Source organism: Olea europaea, chromosome 3 (assembly GCF_002742605.1).
Source record: "Olea europaea var. sylvestris chromosome 3, O_europaea_v1, whole genome shotgun sequence".
In the NCBI taxonomy this organism is placed as follows: domain Eukaryota; kingdom Viridiplantae; phylum Streptophyta; class Magnoliopsida; order Lamiales; family Oleaceae; genus Olea; species Olea europaea.
In genome coordinates this window covers 1827402-1842690 of record NC_036239.1, presented here as the reverse complement: position 1 = coordinate 1842690, position 15289 = coordinate 1827402, and the positions used below count along the sequence as shown (strand labels likewise).

The following is a 15289-nucleotide window of genomic DNA, read 5'->3' as shown; positions in this document are numbered from 1 at the left end:
TGTGGACACGACTCGAATATGAGCCGGCAATGTATCTGACAGCTGGATCGTGAAATTTTTTTCGAACTCGGCTTATAACTCGTCTTAAGTACAAACCAGAGCGATCCATGAGTTGGCAAGCAGCTCAATCTATATGCCTAGGTGGAACGTGTGTTTATGGTGCTGACTCAGCTTTCAAATAATTTCAAATTAATTTAGCTTTCCATAAGTCCAGTCCAAGCCATTATGATTGACTGGAAAAGAAGAAGGAAAATTTTCAAGTCTACGATAATTGATGTTTATAATTTAACCAAAAAAATTAAATAAAAATTATTGTACTACCAATATTTTAATTTATTCGAAATGGGCCCTTCTCCACGTGAAGAGATGTATATTGTTATGAATATCGTATTATATAAAAGTAACATATTCTTTGCCTTAATAACATTAAAAATGATATTTGTACAAAGAAAATGTATAAATAATTTTACAGATATATCAGCACCTAATTAACTGTTTTAATTGTATTTTTGTGATCGTACATGAATATGACCAAACAAGGCCCAGGAAGGCTACAGTTTTACGTTGTCGGAAGTCAAGTCCTGCTCCATTATTTAAATCTTAAATTTCTGTCTCTATTCCCACCACTTTCTCTCGAAATTTTCTTGTAAACGCGTTGATCAAAGACTCAAGACTAACGGGTCTGAATATTGTATTTCTTCAACGAAGAATCAGTCTTCACTGTTAAAGTCTTCCATTTTCACTTATTAATACATTCCCTTTTTTTCTCTTCAATCACAATTCATGATCATGGTTTTGTACTAAGTATATGATCCAAGAAAAGTGATAACTGTGTTTTTTGATTAGTTTTTTCAAGATTTGAGGTGGTTTTTTTGTTAAAATGACTAGCGTTTTGAGAAGTTTTTTACCTGGTTCAACCTCGACATCGAGAAATAATGATTGTGATGAGGATTATAGTGTGGAATACTCCTTTGCCATGGAGTACAGTGGCCCTCCAGTAAATCATGATATTCCCCAGGTACTTCCAATCGATGTTCGCCGGATTCCGACCGCCGCGGCTGCTAAGGTCTTAAATAATTTGTCGCTTCCGATCATTCAGCCGATTGTCAAGAGTAAACCCTCCGAGAAGAAATTTTCAATTAAATCTCCGGATTCTGTTATACAATTGGGTAAAGCAAGGAGTTCTGAAGAGATTCTATCTAGAAAATTAGAGATTGCGGATGAAAATTCTAGCAGTTCCGGCACTTTAGGGTTTTCAGAGGGGCTCGGTGATTCGAATCAATTATCAGGAAGCTCCGATGTTGAGGATATAGATGACAAATGCAAGGCAATAGTAGATCACGATTACAGTAAATCAACGGTGGATTCGTCGGAAATTTCTTCATCGGAAGAAGTGGAACTTAGAGCCTGTGAGAATGAAATTGAAGCTGAAGCTCCTGGCCTGCACATTATGCCACCGGTAGTGGATTTTCATGAATTAACACAGAGTGATGTAAATTCTGATGGAAGTGATCCCGAACCGCAGATAGTCTTCCCGGAGAGGCCGGTGGTATCGGGTGACGCGAAAGGGTTGTGCCATAGATGTCATAGGAAGAGCCGATTCGCGGACAAGGAAGTTTGCATTGTCTGTCGAGCTAAGTATTGCAGCAAGTGCGTGATCAGAGCAATGGGATCAATGCCGGAGGGGAGAAAATGTATTACTTGCATTGGTTATCGGATTGATGAGTCGAGGCGAGGATCATTAGGAAAAACTTCTCGACTATTGAAGAAAATCCTCGTTGACGAAGCCATTAAACACATTATGAAATCCGAGCTTTCTTGTGAAGTAAATCAGTTACCACCTCATCTTGTGTGTGTAAATGAAAAGCCTCTTACTATTGAAGAGTTGGTTTCGTTGCAAAGCTGCCCTAATCCACCAAAGAAGCTTCGACCGGGTAGGTTTTGGTATGACAAGGTATCGGGATTCTGGGGCAAGGTGAGTAACTGACTATTCTCTTGTTACATTATCTTGTGAAGTTTAACAATGTATGATTCGAAATTAAGATAAAGAATGACAAATATGATTTGACTCGATTGAACAGGTAGGAGAGAAACCGAGCCAGATTATCACCTCCCAACTTACAGTCGGTTTACAAATTAGGAAAGAAGCTAGCAATGGAAACACGAATGTATTGATAAATAGTCGGGAGATCACAAAACCAGAACTACGAATGTTGAAGGTTATTTGCTTTAGATGTGTACGGTTTCTTGATGTTTATAGTTTTCTATGAATGAAATCTCAGCATTTTGTCGAATTTTTGTAGGTTGCAGGAATTCACTGCGAAGGAAATCCTCATTTTTGGGTTACTGCAGATGGATCCTATCAGCTCGAAGGTATGAATTACGTGATGGGGAAATTATGGGATAAGGTGAGTAAAAATTTGGCGGTCGATTCTCCCTTGTATTAGTGATATTAACCTCAATCCTGTCTTAATTCTTCGAATCACATGTATTTTTCAGACAAGAGTCAAGATAGTATGTAAAGTACTGTCTTTGCCGTTTCCTTCTGACGTTTCTAATCCTGGTGGCGAAGATGTTGCCAATAAAACTGATGAAGTCAACTTAAAGATCTTAGATCGGAAAAGAATAGCTAAATTTCTCCTAGTCGGAGGTGATCGGTCGGGAACAAGTACCATATTTAAACAGGTAGCTCGTTGTTGAATTATATTTTCTTCCTTCTGATTGAAGTTACTAATTTGAAAAACAATGAAATGCATTTGTTGAAGTTTTAAACAGAGTAAAAAAAATATTCTGTTAGTTGTTTATTGGGGGATTAACTCCATTTGCAATAAACAATACTTTCACTCGTCTTTCCTAATATAATTGATTAGAATATTGATGATCATTCACATGACTAATGAATCTGTTTAATTATTATTATTTTTTTGATTCCAGGCAAAAATTCTGTATGACGTACCTTTCTCAGAAGATGAGCGTGAAAATATCAAATTTGTGATCCAAAGAAATTTATACAGTTACATCGGTATCATTCTTGAGGGTCGTGAACAATTTGAAGAAGATTATTCTGTTGAAATGAGGAGACAACGCCACATTGATCAACCTGGTCCTTCAGGTAAAAACGCAGATTCTTCTGCCATCAAAAACAAGTCAGCTGTTATCATTACTTGATTCGAGCAATTGATAGTTTAGATGTTCTTTTTAGAAGCATAATTGTAAATTGATAATATGCACAATAGAACAGTGTGCCAAGATTTGTAATCTTTTTTTATTTTTATTTTTTATGGGTTTGGAACAGAGATATCTGAAGAGGTTGATGAACAAAATATTTATTCCATTAGTCCGAGTCTGAAAGCATTCTCCGATTGGCTTCTCCAAGTTATGGGTTCGGGCAACTTGGAGGCCGTTTTCCCAGCCGCTACTCGAGAGTACGCACCATTAATTGAGCAGTTATGGAAGAACGAAGCCTTTCAAGCCTCATACAAACGAAGAAATGAACTGCATAAACTACCAAGAGTCTCAAATTATTTCTTAGATCGAGTAAGTTATAACTCACGATCTCTCTTTACCGGGTTGATACTTACTATATACATTTTCTAACACCAGTAAGCTAATTCGACTTTTTGAAGGCTGTTGAGATTTCCAAAATTAACTATGAGCCTTCAGAAATGGATATTTTGTATGCGGAGGGCATCACTTCATCCAATGGGGTTGCATCCATGGAATTTTCTTTTCCCGTTTTATCTCAGGATGCATACATGGAATCTAATGATCAGAGTGATCCCATTTTAAGGTTAGTCACTTCTCTTGCATAATTCATTATCAAACGGTTGCCTCACTTTTGGCAGAATTCGAGCTTGGTCTATGATGTGATCAAGAATTTAAGTGAAATCTCTGAAGTTGTTTCCATGTTTGTGTCATTCTTTCTTAAGATTCAATTAGTAACTGATAGTAATTCTACTGTCTCTTCTGTGTATGTAATGAAATTTTTTAACCCAGCCAATAGGAAACAACCTGCTATGAGTTCTTATCATTTTTGTTGTTTTCATCCAGGTACCAACTCATTAGAGTTAACGAAAACAGCCTCGGAGGAAACTGCAAGTGGCTGGAGATGTTTGAAGACGTCAACCTTGTTATGTTTTGCGTTTCCTTGACCGATTTTGATGAATTGCACGAAGACGCAACTGGAATTTGCACAAACAAGATGTTGGCGAACAAGAAACTTTTTGAGAGAGTAGCCACCCATCCGTCCTTCGCCCAGAAGAATTTCATTCTCATACTCAACAAGTTCGACCTGCTGGAAGAAAAAATCGAACAAGTTCCTCTATCGCAATGTGAGTGGTTTCAGGATTTTAGTCCCCTGATCAGTCTTAATCCACACAACACCACCAACCCGCCTTTAGCTCAACGTGCTTTCCACTACATCGCTGTGAAGTTCAAACGGCTTTTCAATTCCCTGACTGGGCGCAAGTTGTTTGTTGCACCGGTTACAGGACTGGAAGCTGATAGCGTTGACCTCGCTTTTAAATATGGTCGGGAGGTCCTGAAGTGGGACATGGAGAAACTTACGTTCAGTATGAATGAAGATTCTATCGAAAGCATCGAGGCTAGCACAACATAAATTTCAAACAGAAATAGCTGTAAGTAGTCTCTTCTCCCGTTACAGCATTAATGAATAAGCCTATTTAAATGTACATATCCTTGTATTCGTCGAATAAGATGAACATGGCATGATTTCATAGCTTTGTTAAGTGTGACGGATTAAGTCGTTGAGACCATTAAAGTTCTTTTATTCAATCAAATTCAGGAATATGTTCGTTTCTTGATCTTGACTGAAGATCCATACACATATATATATACTCTTTACATGTACATAAAAGAGGATCAATTCCTCGTTTAGTTTCAACATGGTGCAAACCGGTCCATGAGCAAAAACACGGTCGCTTCTGACATCGTCCCCTCCCTTAGGGCGTTTGCCGGTGACTTGAGGGTGGCTGATGATGAAGTCGACTCTTGCTTTCGTTGTTTTCTTTCTTCTACTTCATTAGCCGCGGCTTGAATCAACGGATTTCGGGCTCTGACTTTTGCTCTTAGCTTTAAAAATTTTTCCAGGCACACATCAACCATAGCTGCCATTTCTAGATTCTCCTTTCCTATCTAATTATTGATGAAATTATTGAGATTCAATGTAGAGATGAATGTGGTTCATCATAGTATTTATAGAGCTGGAAATTGAATGGTACTAAGAAAAAAAGGAGAAAAATCAGCGTTTGCAAGCCCCTTGAATAATGCATATGGTCCCATTGGATGTGAATATATTATAAGGATATTCCAAGAAACAGGCTTAGCATATTTCTCATACAAATCCAAGATAAGATTCAACATAAAACGAGGGAAAATTGTCCCGTATATTTTGCAACTTCTGGTCGACCTTCAAAACGAAGTATTTTGATTCTTAACCTTTCACCGTTGTTGGACAAGTAGATACCAAAAACGTGATTTTTAACAAAAATGCTACTTCCGCGATCAAAATGAATGATCGAGGATTAAAATATCCGTCCCTGTTTTGATTTAGTTAACAATCAGTTTTTAAATAACTTTTGATAAAAGTTAATGAAATATGTAATTAAAAAGTGGATAAAAATTGAAAATTTCATACAAAGTGTGCTCGAAATGAATTTTTGATTAACTTGCAAGTTTTTGTAGGACCACGTTGTCTATGTGTCGCCCAACCCAACGTATGAGCATTACCATTGAATTGTGTTACTTGTATGACGACAAAAATGCCACCTTTATTTTTGGCCCATAGAGCGTGGCATATTTCTGAGGGAGCCCCCTGGTTTTACGCCCACGTGATATGCTGGATGTCAAACCAAGAATTGCAATAATTTAAGTCATTCAATTTTATTTTATTTTCCGACTCCAGTCATTCGATTTTATTCTATGTTTGATTTAGCTAAAAAATTTAATAAAATTTAAATTAAAAATCAAAAATTATTTTTAACAGATTCAAACATGGGCTTAATGTTGCAAATCTTAACATTATGTAACAATTGTGTCATTATAATAACAAATAATGATGATACACGAGAAATTTGAAACTAAGAAATCTCTGTGGCCTTTGGCATCTGCTTGGGAGTGTGTTTATTTATTTATTTTTTCTACAATTTTGATCGATTTTGGGTGGAGCCGTTTACGAGGGGATTGAAAAAAAAAAAAGAAAAAAGCGCTTGCTAGTTTTCTGGGTACCGACTTTGGATTTTTATTTTTATTTTTATTTTTAATCACCCAAGATTAGTGCAACGTAATTTTGACCGATTCTCTCAACCCACTAAATAAATGAATTTTGGTTGTTTCTAATATGCTTTGCTAATTTTACCTTCTATAAAATAATTATTTTCAACAAATATATTTTGTTCAAAACAAATAAAAATATATTAATTAAATAAAATTATTTATAATAAAAAATTACATTATAATTAAAAAATTTACTTATAAGTAAAATTTTAGTTATAAGAGAAAGAAAGACTATTATGTAAAAAATTTTGTTTATAAAATAAAAATACTATTAATAAGACAAATTCTCTTAAAAAATATAAAAAATTCACTTAAAAATTATTTAAAAGTGCAGAATTAACTTATAATTGTAAAGTTTATTTTTAAGTAAAAAAATACTAACTTAAATGTTGTACTCATAATTTTTCTTGAGTTCTGCTATTGAAACAGGGCTGAAGACAGACCCAAAAACAGGTGCACCTCAGCCCTTGATTTTAATTGCATTTGAATTTTGCAATTCAGATCAATGCTGAGGTAGTACCACCTCGGCCACTTGTTTTTTAATCTGTCCTTAGCCTTGGTCAAGTAGCGTTAATGATTTTTCTTTTTCTCTCTTTAAATTCTTTTTGCATTTTTGAGCTTGTAAGGTGTTGACCTCGAAAATTGGACCTTTCACTTGGCCAATTGAGAACTACTCAACGTATTCCTCCCTGCGCACAATCAACGCACGGTCAGACGTATACGACTGAGACCAACGGGGGCGGCGGCGACCGTATACACTCCGACGGTCAAATCAGGTTCAGGTGGTCGGAACAGTACCCAGAGATTATGCAAAATAATAAAAGGGGAGGAGAAAATATAAATATGCTTGTTATGGAGTGCTATCTAGTAAGAGTTTCATTACCTTTGCCTCTTGCCAATCCTTGGGTATTTATAGGTGGGATGAATCGTTGGATGTGGGGCACGTGTATACATCTGACGGTATGAGATGTCTGTTCATAGGCGTCAATCAGTTGTGTCTGTAGAGTGGGTGGGTAATTGCTTCTCCCGAGTTGAGTTGATATAAAGTTGATAAGTCACATCAACTAACATTATGGAGACGTCAAATCAATTTAAACCTTAGACGCAGAAAGGATCTCGGCAAAGATTTCCTTCTGAAATTGGCGGTGTATCTTCTGACAGATGTCGCTGGAGTGCACTTCGCCTCGACATTATGGGCGAGGGGCACCTCGGTAAGTTCGACACAATCACCTGTATCTCGCAGTGTGATAGCAGGTCGTTGACATTGGAGAGATCATTTCGAAACCACTTCGGGTGGGTGTCTAGCAAATCGGAGTGCCTTGTAGTGGGTATTCTGAGGTGGTTCAGATAGGGGCGTAACACCCCCAAGTCCAGGTATGAATATTTATATCATGGGTGAGCTTGCCTTTCTGACCGGATGTGTATGCCTCGGTACGTGGACCGCGACTTGTGGGAGATGGTGGGTCGATCTTCTGAATTCTCCGAAGCGACGATCATAGGCAGATGCTCTAAAGCTTCGCTACTGCGTGAGGAAAACACTTACTTATGTGAGACCGAAGTGCTGGGAGACTAGATGATGTGTAGGAAGAAAATCATTGAAGTGACTGAGGCGATGACCTACAGTGTGTCTAAGCTTCGTAAAGGTGAGTGAGGAGCTCATCTGCGATCGGTGCGCTAACTCACTTGGGACGACGCGTTGGGAGATGGCTAAAACTTTGTAAAGCTTAAGAGGAAACGCAGTGACCGAGGCGATGACCCACAGGGGACTCCGTGTCAGGTGCGTCTAAACTTTGTAAAGTTGAGTGAGGAGCTCATCTGCCACCAATGCGCTGGCCCATAGGGGACGACGCGTTGGGAGATGGCTACAACTCTGTAAAGCTTAGGAGGGTACGCAGCGACCGAGGCGATGACCCATAGGGGACTTCGCGTCAGGTGCGTCTAAGCTTTGTAAAGTTGAGTGAGGAGCTCATCTGCCACTGATGCGTTGGCCCACAGGGGACAATGCGTTGGGAGATGGCTAAAACTTTGTAAAGTTTAGGAGGGAACGCAGCGATCGAGGCGATGACCCACAGGGGACTTCGCGTCAAGTGCGTCTAAGCTTTGTAAAGTTGAGTGAAGAGATCGACCCGAGGTGGGCATCTGACGTTAAATGATTTGATAGCTGTTGCGTATTTCCAAGGTGACAGTTGGGTGCCATGCCCATTCCCCTAAAAGGCTGCTGCGGCTACTTATTGTCGACGGCTGGTGGTGACCGAGGTGACGTGTTATGTGCGAGCGTGAGGGTCACATCAAGATCTTAGGCGTGGATCAAGTCTGGCGTTTCATTTCAATGGCCTAGATTGATAATGCGACGGATGGTCTAGATTGATTGCATTTGAATTAAACGGTGGAGATCAGCTGGAGCGTTTTATAAAAGGCAAACTTTGAGCGTCTTTGAAGCTTTTCACCTTTGTGCAAATAGAAAACTCATTTTGCTCTTATACCATTCGCGATTTTCGACGTTTTTCGAGCATTTTCGGCGACCTTACATCATTTTCTGACCATTTCTGGCTGGGGAACCCTCTGAATTCGTAAGTTTCAGTACCTTTTAGGATATTTATTTTCTGAAAAATGGCGTCTGATGGAAGTTCTGGTTTGGGGAGGGGGCTAGAATTAGTGAGGATGGACGAGTCCACTATGGCGACCTCCTCTGAGATAGCCGAAGTGATTATTGGGGGGAGAACATATGGAGGAGGCCGGATAGCCCGGCTGATACTTCTGTGCACTGGGGGGCGTCGGATTACCCCTCTAAACTAAAGGAGGCCAACCTAGAGAGACTTAGGGTAGAATACATGATTCCAGATAGCGTAGATTTGATCCTCCCCGAGCCTGAAGAGAGGGCCTGCTACCCTAGGTTGGGGTGCGTGGCCATAAGTGAGGCGATTCTTAGAGCCGGCCTTAGGCTTCCAATCCACCCTTTCTTTAGGATGGTACTTAGGTCGTATGGGTTAGCCCCCGACCCAACTCAACTCGAACTCCTGGAGCCAAATGGTGGGCTCCTGGATGTTGTGAAAAGAGATGTCACTTAGGGTTGAGATGCCCTTCTCCGTCTTTCAGACCCTTTATATCCCTAAAGTGACAACTGGGGGGATAAGACCTGGGGCTGGTATTACCTTACTTCATGGGGTTCCCATACTCCATTCGTGCTCGATCTGTCAAGTTCCATCAAAGAGTGGAAGGGCTCGTGGTGCTGGGCTGCAGGATGATGGGACATGATGGAGGGGGACCCCCTGGCACCTCTTACAATCCCCACGAAGTACTCGACACTTAGTGAGTATCACAGTTGCATTTCTTTATATTTCGCTTCGCTTCGGTTCGGATCGTGACTAACATTTGTATTTCTTTTGAAGGTGCTCTTCCCCAGTCCGAACTGTCTTCTAAGGACTTCGACACTATTTGCATCATTTATTAGCTGCCTCAGAAGAAGAGGTCATACCACCGGTTGATCAGAAAAAATCTACAGTTCATTACACACGACTTGATGGCATCTCAAGGTAACTGTCCCGAAGCCTTCACCCTTCCATATCTCTGAAGTCTTTACACTTGTACTAATCCATTGTTTGTTCTTTACAGATAACTTCAACAAGAAGATGCCCGTGTGCCCCGACTTCAAGACCATCCAAAGTATGATGGCAGAGGCTCAGGCGCTGAAGACCTCATCCTTCATGTACAAGAAGCAAGTGAAGGACCTGGTGGAGGCCAGTAAAAAGCTCCAGCCTCCAACGAAGGAGGAGGTAGCAGAGGACCCCACAACGGATCTGTTGCGGAAGGGCAAGAAGAGTGCCACCCCTTCCAAATGCCCAACTGTGGCGAGGCCATCCCCAATTCTGAAGCAGACTACAATTCCAACTGGGGTGGCCATTCCAAAGAAGAGGCCCGCGCTAGCAGAGATTGCTACTGCCTCGGCCACTTCGCTACTTGCTGCGGTTCCTATTGGCCAAGTGTCGGGGCAGCAGAGGAGGAAAGGGGCTCGTCCCTCTAAGGAGGTTGACTTCTTGGGCACCAATCCAGAGGAGCCGGTTAAAGGGGTGTTGGAGGCTCTTCCTCCGAAAACAGCTGCGGTGGCAGTGGTCCACAACAAATATGGATTGAAGAGTGGAGGGACTACACCACTTTCTGCACGACCGAAGACTTGGTAGCGGCCAACAGTGCCTGCATGGCCGGAGCACTTAGCACCAGCATCCAACTGGAGGGCTTAGTGAAGGACTTAAATGCTAAGAAGGAGGATCTCGCCAAGCGCCTCGAGGAGGCGATGCATTATGGGGATGCTGTGAGGGAGGCACAGGCCAAGGCCACTGAGGTGAGAAGGGTAGGAAGGAGGCCGAGGCCCAGCTATCTGCCGCCAAAGCTGAAGTGGAGCAGCTGAAGAAGGAGCTATATGAGGTGGAGTGCTAGGTGGCTGCCATGACTCGGTGAGTGGATCACGCCAACGAGCACCACCAGCTCGCCACGGAGGCTCTAGAGGCCTCAAACAAAGAAAAGGCGGAGCTGAGGCAAAAGGCGAAGGCTCAATCTGAGGAGATCGCCTCCTTGAAGGAGGAGTTGAAGTCGGCAGGAGAGGTGGCGGTTCAGAATTTCATTGACCATTTTGAAGAACACTCCCTGTATGATGACTTCACCAACTTTTGGGCCTCTTGGAGTGCCCAAGGCTTGCTGGGTCGGCTGAAAGAGATCCACCCTACTCTGGACATCTCCACTTTGGAGGTAGAGTTCGGAGGACCAACTAGAGGCCGGCTTGACAGGCTTGCTAAAGAAGCTCCGGAGGCCCCAGAGGCGGTCGAGGCAGAAGCGGCCCGAGAATACCCTCCAGTAGAATAGGGCCAACTTTTGTAAAGGCTTTGGCCTTTTGTATTTCGAATTGAAGTAAATGTAATAAAAATTTTTCTTAAGTATTGGTGCTTCTTCTATTTTATTGTATTCATCTGTTTAACCTAGTATGAGCATTCAAGACTAAGCGCCCCTTGATAATAACAAGTTAATAACAGAAGATCAGGTCACTCAAGTTAATATGAAGTGGACCACTTAAGTAAATATGAAGTGCCTCCTAGCGTTAATCAGTTAGCAATTTGGGATCGGATCACTTAAGCAAACATATTGAAGGACTGAGGAAAAAAGAATTTACTAACCGATGTGACACAGAACCGAAGTTTCATTACTTTGACAAATTACACCACACTTTACCAAGGCAATTTCAGCACTTAGTAAGCTAGAGAATTTACAACTGAGATCGGATCAGAACACCCATTCATTAGATAATATTGAGATCGGATCGGAATAAAGGCTCATCATTGATAGTACTTCCTCAAATGTTCGATGTTCCACTAATGAGGTAGTGCCTTTCCTGCCATGTCTTCAATTTCGAAAGTGCCGGGTCAGGACTCTCTTCAAATGCGGTAAGGGCCCTCCCAATTCGGTCCAAACACTCCGGATCCTGTTGGTTTTGAAGATTGGAACACCCTTCTTAGGACGAGGTCCCCCAATTGAAGAGTTCTGTTTCTGACCTTGGAGTTATGATAGCGGGTCATCTTTCGATGGTATTTTGCCAAGTTTACTTGGGAAGAATCCCTTCTTTCTTCAAGGAGGTGGAGTTTGCTTATCTGAGCCTCGTCGTTGCTGATCTCATTGAAGTGTATTCGATGGTGTGATGGGACCCCGACCTCGACCGAGCTCATAGCCTCGGCTCCGTAGGTCATCGAGAAAGGTGTTTTTCCTATTGTAATTCGGCTAGATGTTCTGATGGCCCAGAGGACGTGGGAGAGTTCGTCCACCCAAGCCCCCTTTGAGGTGTTAAGCTTTCTTTTCAGGGTGTGCTTGATAGTTTTGTTCACTACCTCAACTTGTTCGTTTGCTTGAGGGTGATGAGGCGTTGAAAAGTCTTTATGCCTAGCTCGTCGCATAATTCCTGCATCTTCTTGTTGTCGAATTATCTTCCATTGTCGGACACTAAGGAGTGGGGAATGCCGAACCTACAAATGATGTTCTTTCAGACGAATTTAGTAGTGTTTGCCTCGGTGATCTTGGCAAGAGGTTTAGTCTCAACCCACTTAGTGAAGTAGTCAATAGCGACAATGGCGAAAATTGCGCTTTCTCTTCCTTTGGGGAGTGGCCCAATGAAGTCAATACCCCACTTGGCGAATGACCAAGGGCTGGTTATTATAGAGAGACTCTGAGAAGGCTGCCTTTGAATATTTGAGAAACGCTGGCACTTGTCACATTTCTAGACAAACTGGCAAGCGTCCTTTTTCAAGGTCGGCTAGAAGTAGTCTTGACGGAGAATCTTGTGTGTCAGAGCCGTTCCTCCGGAGTGATTTTCACATATTCCCTCATGAATTTCCCTGAGTATGTATGTGGCTTCTTCGCCTCCCATGCATCGGAGAAGTGGCGAGGCGAAGCCTCTCTTGTATAGAGTATTTTCTTGCAGAATGAAGTGTGTAGCCCTTCTTTTTAACTTTCGCGCCTCGCTTTTAGAGGTAAGCAGTGATGGATCTTTCAGATAGGCGATGATAGGTTGCATCCATAATGGGGTGCCTTCTATCCATAGTACCTCTTTACCTCCGGAAGTGGAGGGCTTTGATAAGTGCTCGATAGGGACAATCTTTAGCATCTCTGAATCCTTGCTGCTGGCTAGTTTTGAAAGGGCATTTGCACGTGTATTTTCTAGGCGGGGGACTTGAGTCAGTTCAAACCTTTCAAAATGATGAACCAAGTCCAGAACCAACTTCAAGTATGCCACCATGCTACTGTCCTTGGCCGCGAAATTTCCATTGACCTGATTCACTATAAGTTAAGAATCACTGCTCCCCAGGAGCCTTCTAACATGCATCTCTTTAGCAAGTCTAAGACCAGCTAGAAGGGCCTCGTATTCAGCGGTGTTGTTTGAGGCTTTGAAGCCGAATCTTACTGTGCAGTTTAGCTTGTGGCCTTCCGAGCTTTCTAAGACGATCCTTGCCCCGGAGCCAATCTCTCTTGAGGACCTATCTACAAAAAGTTTCCATGTGGGGGGCTCGGCCCGTTCCATTGTTGCCTCCATTTCTGGGGCTTTGGCAAATTCAACCATAAAATCTGCAAGGGCCTGGCCCTTGATGACGTGTCGAGATCGGAACAATAGATCGAACTCACTGAGCTCGATTGCCTATTTTAGTAGGCATCCTGATGCGTCTGCTTTCCGCATCACCTGCTTCAATGGGAAATTGGTGAGAACTTCGATTGAGTGGGCCTGGAAGTATGGTCTCAGTTTTCTTGAGGCTGTGATACGGGTAAGGGCCAGTTTCTCCATGTCTGGGTAGTGTATTTCAGCTGGGAAAAGTGCTTTGCTGATGTAGTATACTGGCAGCTGGCGCTCCCTTTCTTCTCTAGCTAGGACGGCGCTGACTGCCATGTCCGAAACCGCTAAGTATAGCAGTAGTGACTCATCTGGTTGAGGTTTCGACAGGAGGGGGGCCTCTCCGAGGTACTTTTTCATTGCCTGGAAGGCTTCCTCACACTCAGAAGTCCATTGGGTCTTCTTTCCTTGCTTACTGTTGGCCTCTTGGGACTCATTGACAATGTAAGTGATCGTTGGTGGGTCCTTTCTTCCCTTGTATAATTCCTTTAGGCATTTCTGGTGTTGCCACCGATGTGGGGTCTCCCAATGATAGGGTCTTCTTTCCTTGCTTAAGCACATTGAAGAAATACAAACTTTTATCTGTGGCTCTCGAGATGAAGCGACTCAGCGCGGCTATTTGACTATTGAGGCTTTGGACCTCCTTTGGGTTTTGAGGTGATCTCATCTCTAGCTGGGCCATTATTTTCACTGGATTTGCTTCAATTTCCCTTTGATTGACAATATATCCCAAGAATTGACCCGAAACCACTCCAAAGGTGCACTTGAGGGGATTCAACTTCATCTTCTATTTTCTAAGTATCTAAAAAGTTCGATCAAGGTGACTTACGTGTTCGACTGCTTGGAGGCTTTTTACTAACATGTCGTCCGCGTAGATCTCCATGGTTTTGCCAATGAGTTCGACAAATATCATGTTGACCAGCCTTTGATATGTAGCTCTGGCATTCTTCAATTTGAAGGGCATGACTTTGTAGCAGTACAGACCTCTGTCCGTAATAAATGACGTAGCTTCCTCATCAGGTCGGAACATGGGTATCTGATTGTACCTTGAGTATGCATCCATGAAGCTCAGCAGTTTGTGTCCAGCAGTGGAATCCACAAATTGATCTATCATTGGAAGTGGGAAGCTGTCTTTAGGGCACGCCTTATTCAAGTTTGTGAAGTCCACGCACACCCTCGACTTTTCGCTGGGCTTTTTTATCAGGACCGGGTTGGATATCCACTTCGAGTAGATAACTTCCCTTATGAACCCACTACGACTAAGTTTGTTTACTTCATCTTTCAGTGCCTCGTACCTCTCCGAGTTGAGGGCATGTCTCTTCTGTCGATGGGGGGGCACAAGAGGGGTTGATGTTAAGATGGTGGCAACTGATCCTTGGATCTATTCCTACCATGTCTTCATGTTTCCAAGCGAAGACGTCCAAGTTCCTTTCAGGAAGCTCATCATCTCTTCTTTTGCTTCGGGAGACAGTGCCTTCCCTATATGCAAGACCTGACTAGGGTCTTTTGGGTTGGTGGAGAAAGTTTCCAGTTCTTCCATTGGGGTTGTATTTGGTTCAGAGTCAATCATTCGAGGATCTAAATTATCAAGAGGGTGTCCTTGTTCAGGGGCCTTTTCCATGTCGACGTCTTCCTCTTATTCAGAGGTCTGCCCTTGTTCAGGGGCGTCGACCATTTCCACGTCTGTATCGATTTCAGTGGGAACCTCAGTTAGGATTACATTAATAGTTCGGGGCTCCGACTTTCGCAGGGAGTTTAAGTAGCATGCCCTGGAGACCATCTGATTGCTATGGACTGTTGCAATCCCATGTTCAGTTGGGAATTTCATACACAAGTAGTGGATGGATGTGACGG

At 42.4% G+C, this 15289-nt stretch overlaps 2 protein-coding genes across 2 annotated transcripts; one reads left to right on the top strand and one right to left on the bottom strand.

The window, feature by feature from the left end:
* The first annotated feature begins 630 nt into the window (after window positions 1-630).
* LOC111381463 (extra-large guanine nucleotide-binding protein 1-like) lies at window positions 631-4821 on the top strand. Its single transcript, XM_023005250.1, has 8 exons — window positions 631-1975; window positions 2082-2219; window positions 2304-2408; window positions 2500-2685; window positions 2935-3112; window positions 3296-3537; window positions 3627-3790; window positions 4051-4821. Exons 1-8 carry the CDS (start codon window positions 881-883, stop codon window positions 4616-4618), a joined length of 2676 nt encoding a protein of 891 aa, XP_022861018.1. The 5' UTR covers window positions 631-880; the 3' UTR covers window positions 4619-4821.
* Window positions 4822-11251: 6430 nt separating this feature from the next.
* On the bottom strand, window positions 11252-12230 carry LOC111376742. Its single transcript, XM_022999722.1, has 2 exons — window positions 11886-12230; window positions 11252-11293 (listed from the first exon to the last, which is right to left on the bottom strand). Exons 1-2 carry the CDS (start codon window positions 12228-12230, stop codon window positions 11252-11254), a joined length of 387 nt encoding a protein of 128 aa, XP_022855490.1.
* Between the last annotated feature and the right edge of the window lie 3059 nt (window positions 12231-15289).

Bases quoted from the DNA above. Each gene is read 5' to 3' on its own strand.
- LOC111376742 (XM_022999722.1), bottom strand. From the start codon at position 12,230: ATGCGACGAGCTAGGCATAAAGACTTTTCAACGCCTCATCACCCTCAA. The intron at 11,294-11,885 runs GTAAACTTGGCA...GTTATTATCAAG, and splicing joins AAAGAAGGGATTCTTCCCAA to GGGCGCTTAGTCTTGAATGC.
- LOC111381463 (XM_023005250.1), top strand. From the start codon at position 881: ATGACTAGCGTTTTGAGAAGTTTTTTACCTGGTTCAACCTCGACATCG. The intron at 3,113-3,295 runs GTAAAAACGCAG...GGTTTGGAACAG, and splicing joins TGATCAACCTGGTCCTTCAG to AGATATCTGAAGAGGTTGAT. The intron at 3,791-4,050 runs GTTAGTCACTTC...GTTTTCATCCAG, and splicing joins CAGAGTGATCCCATTTTAAG to GTACCAACTCATTAGAGTTA.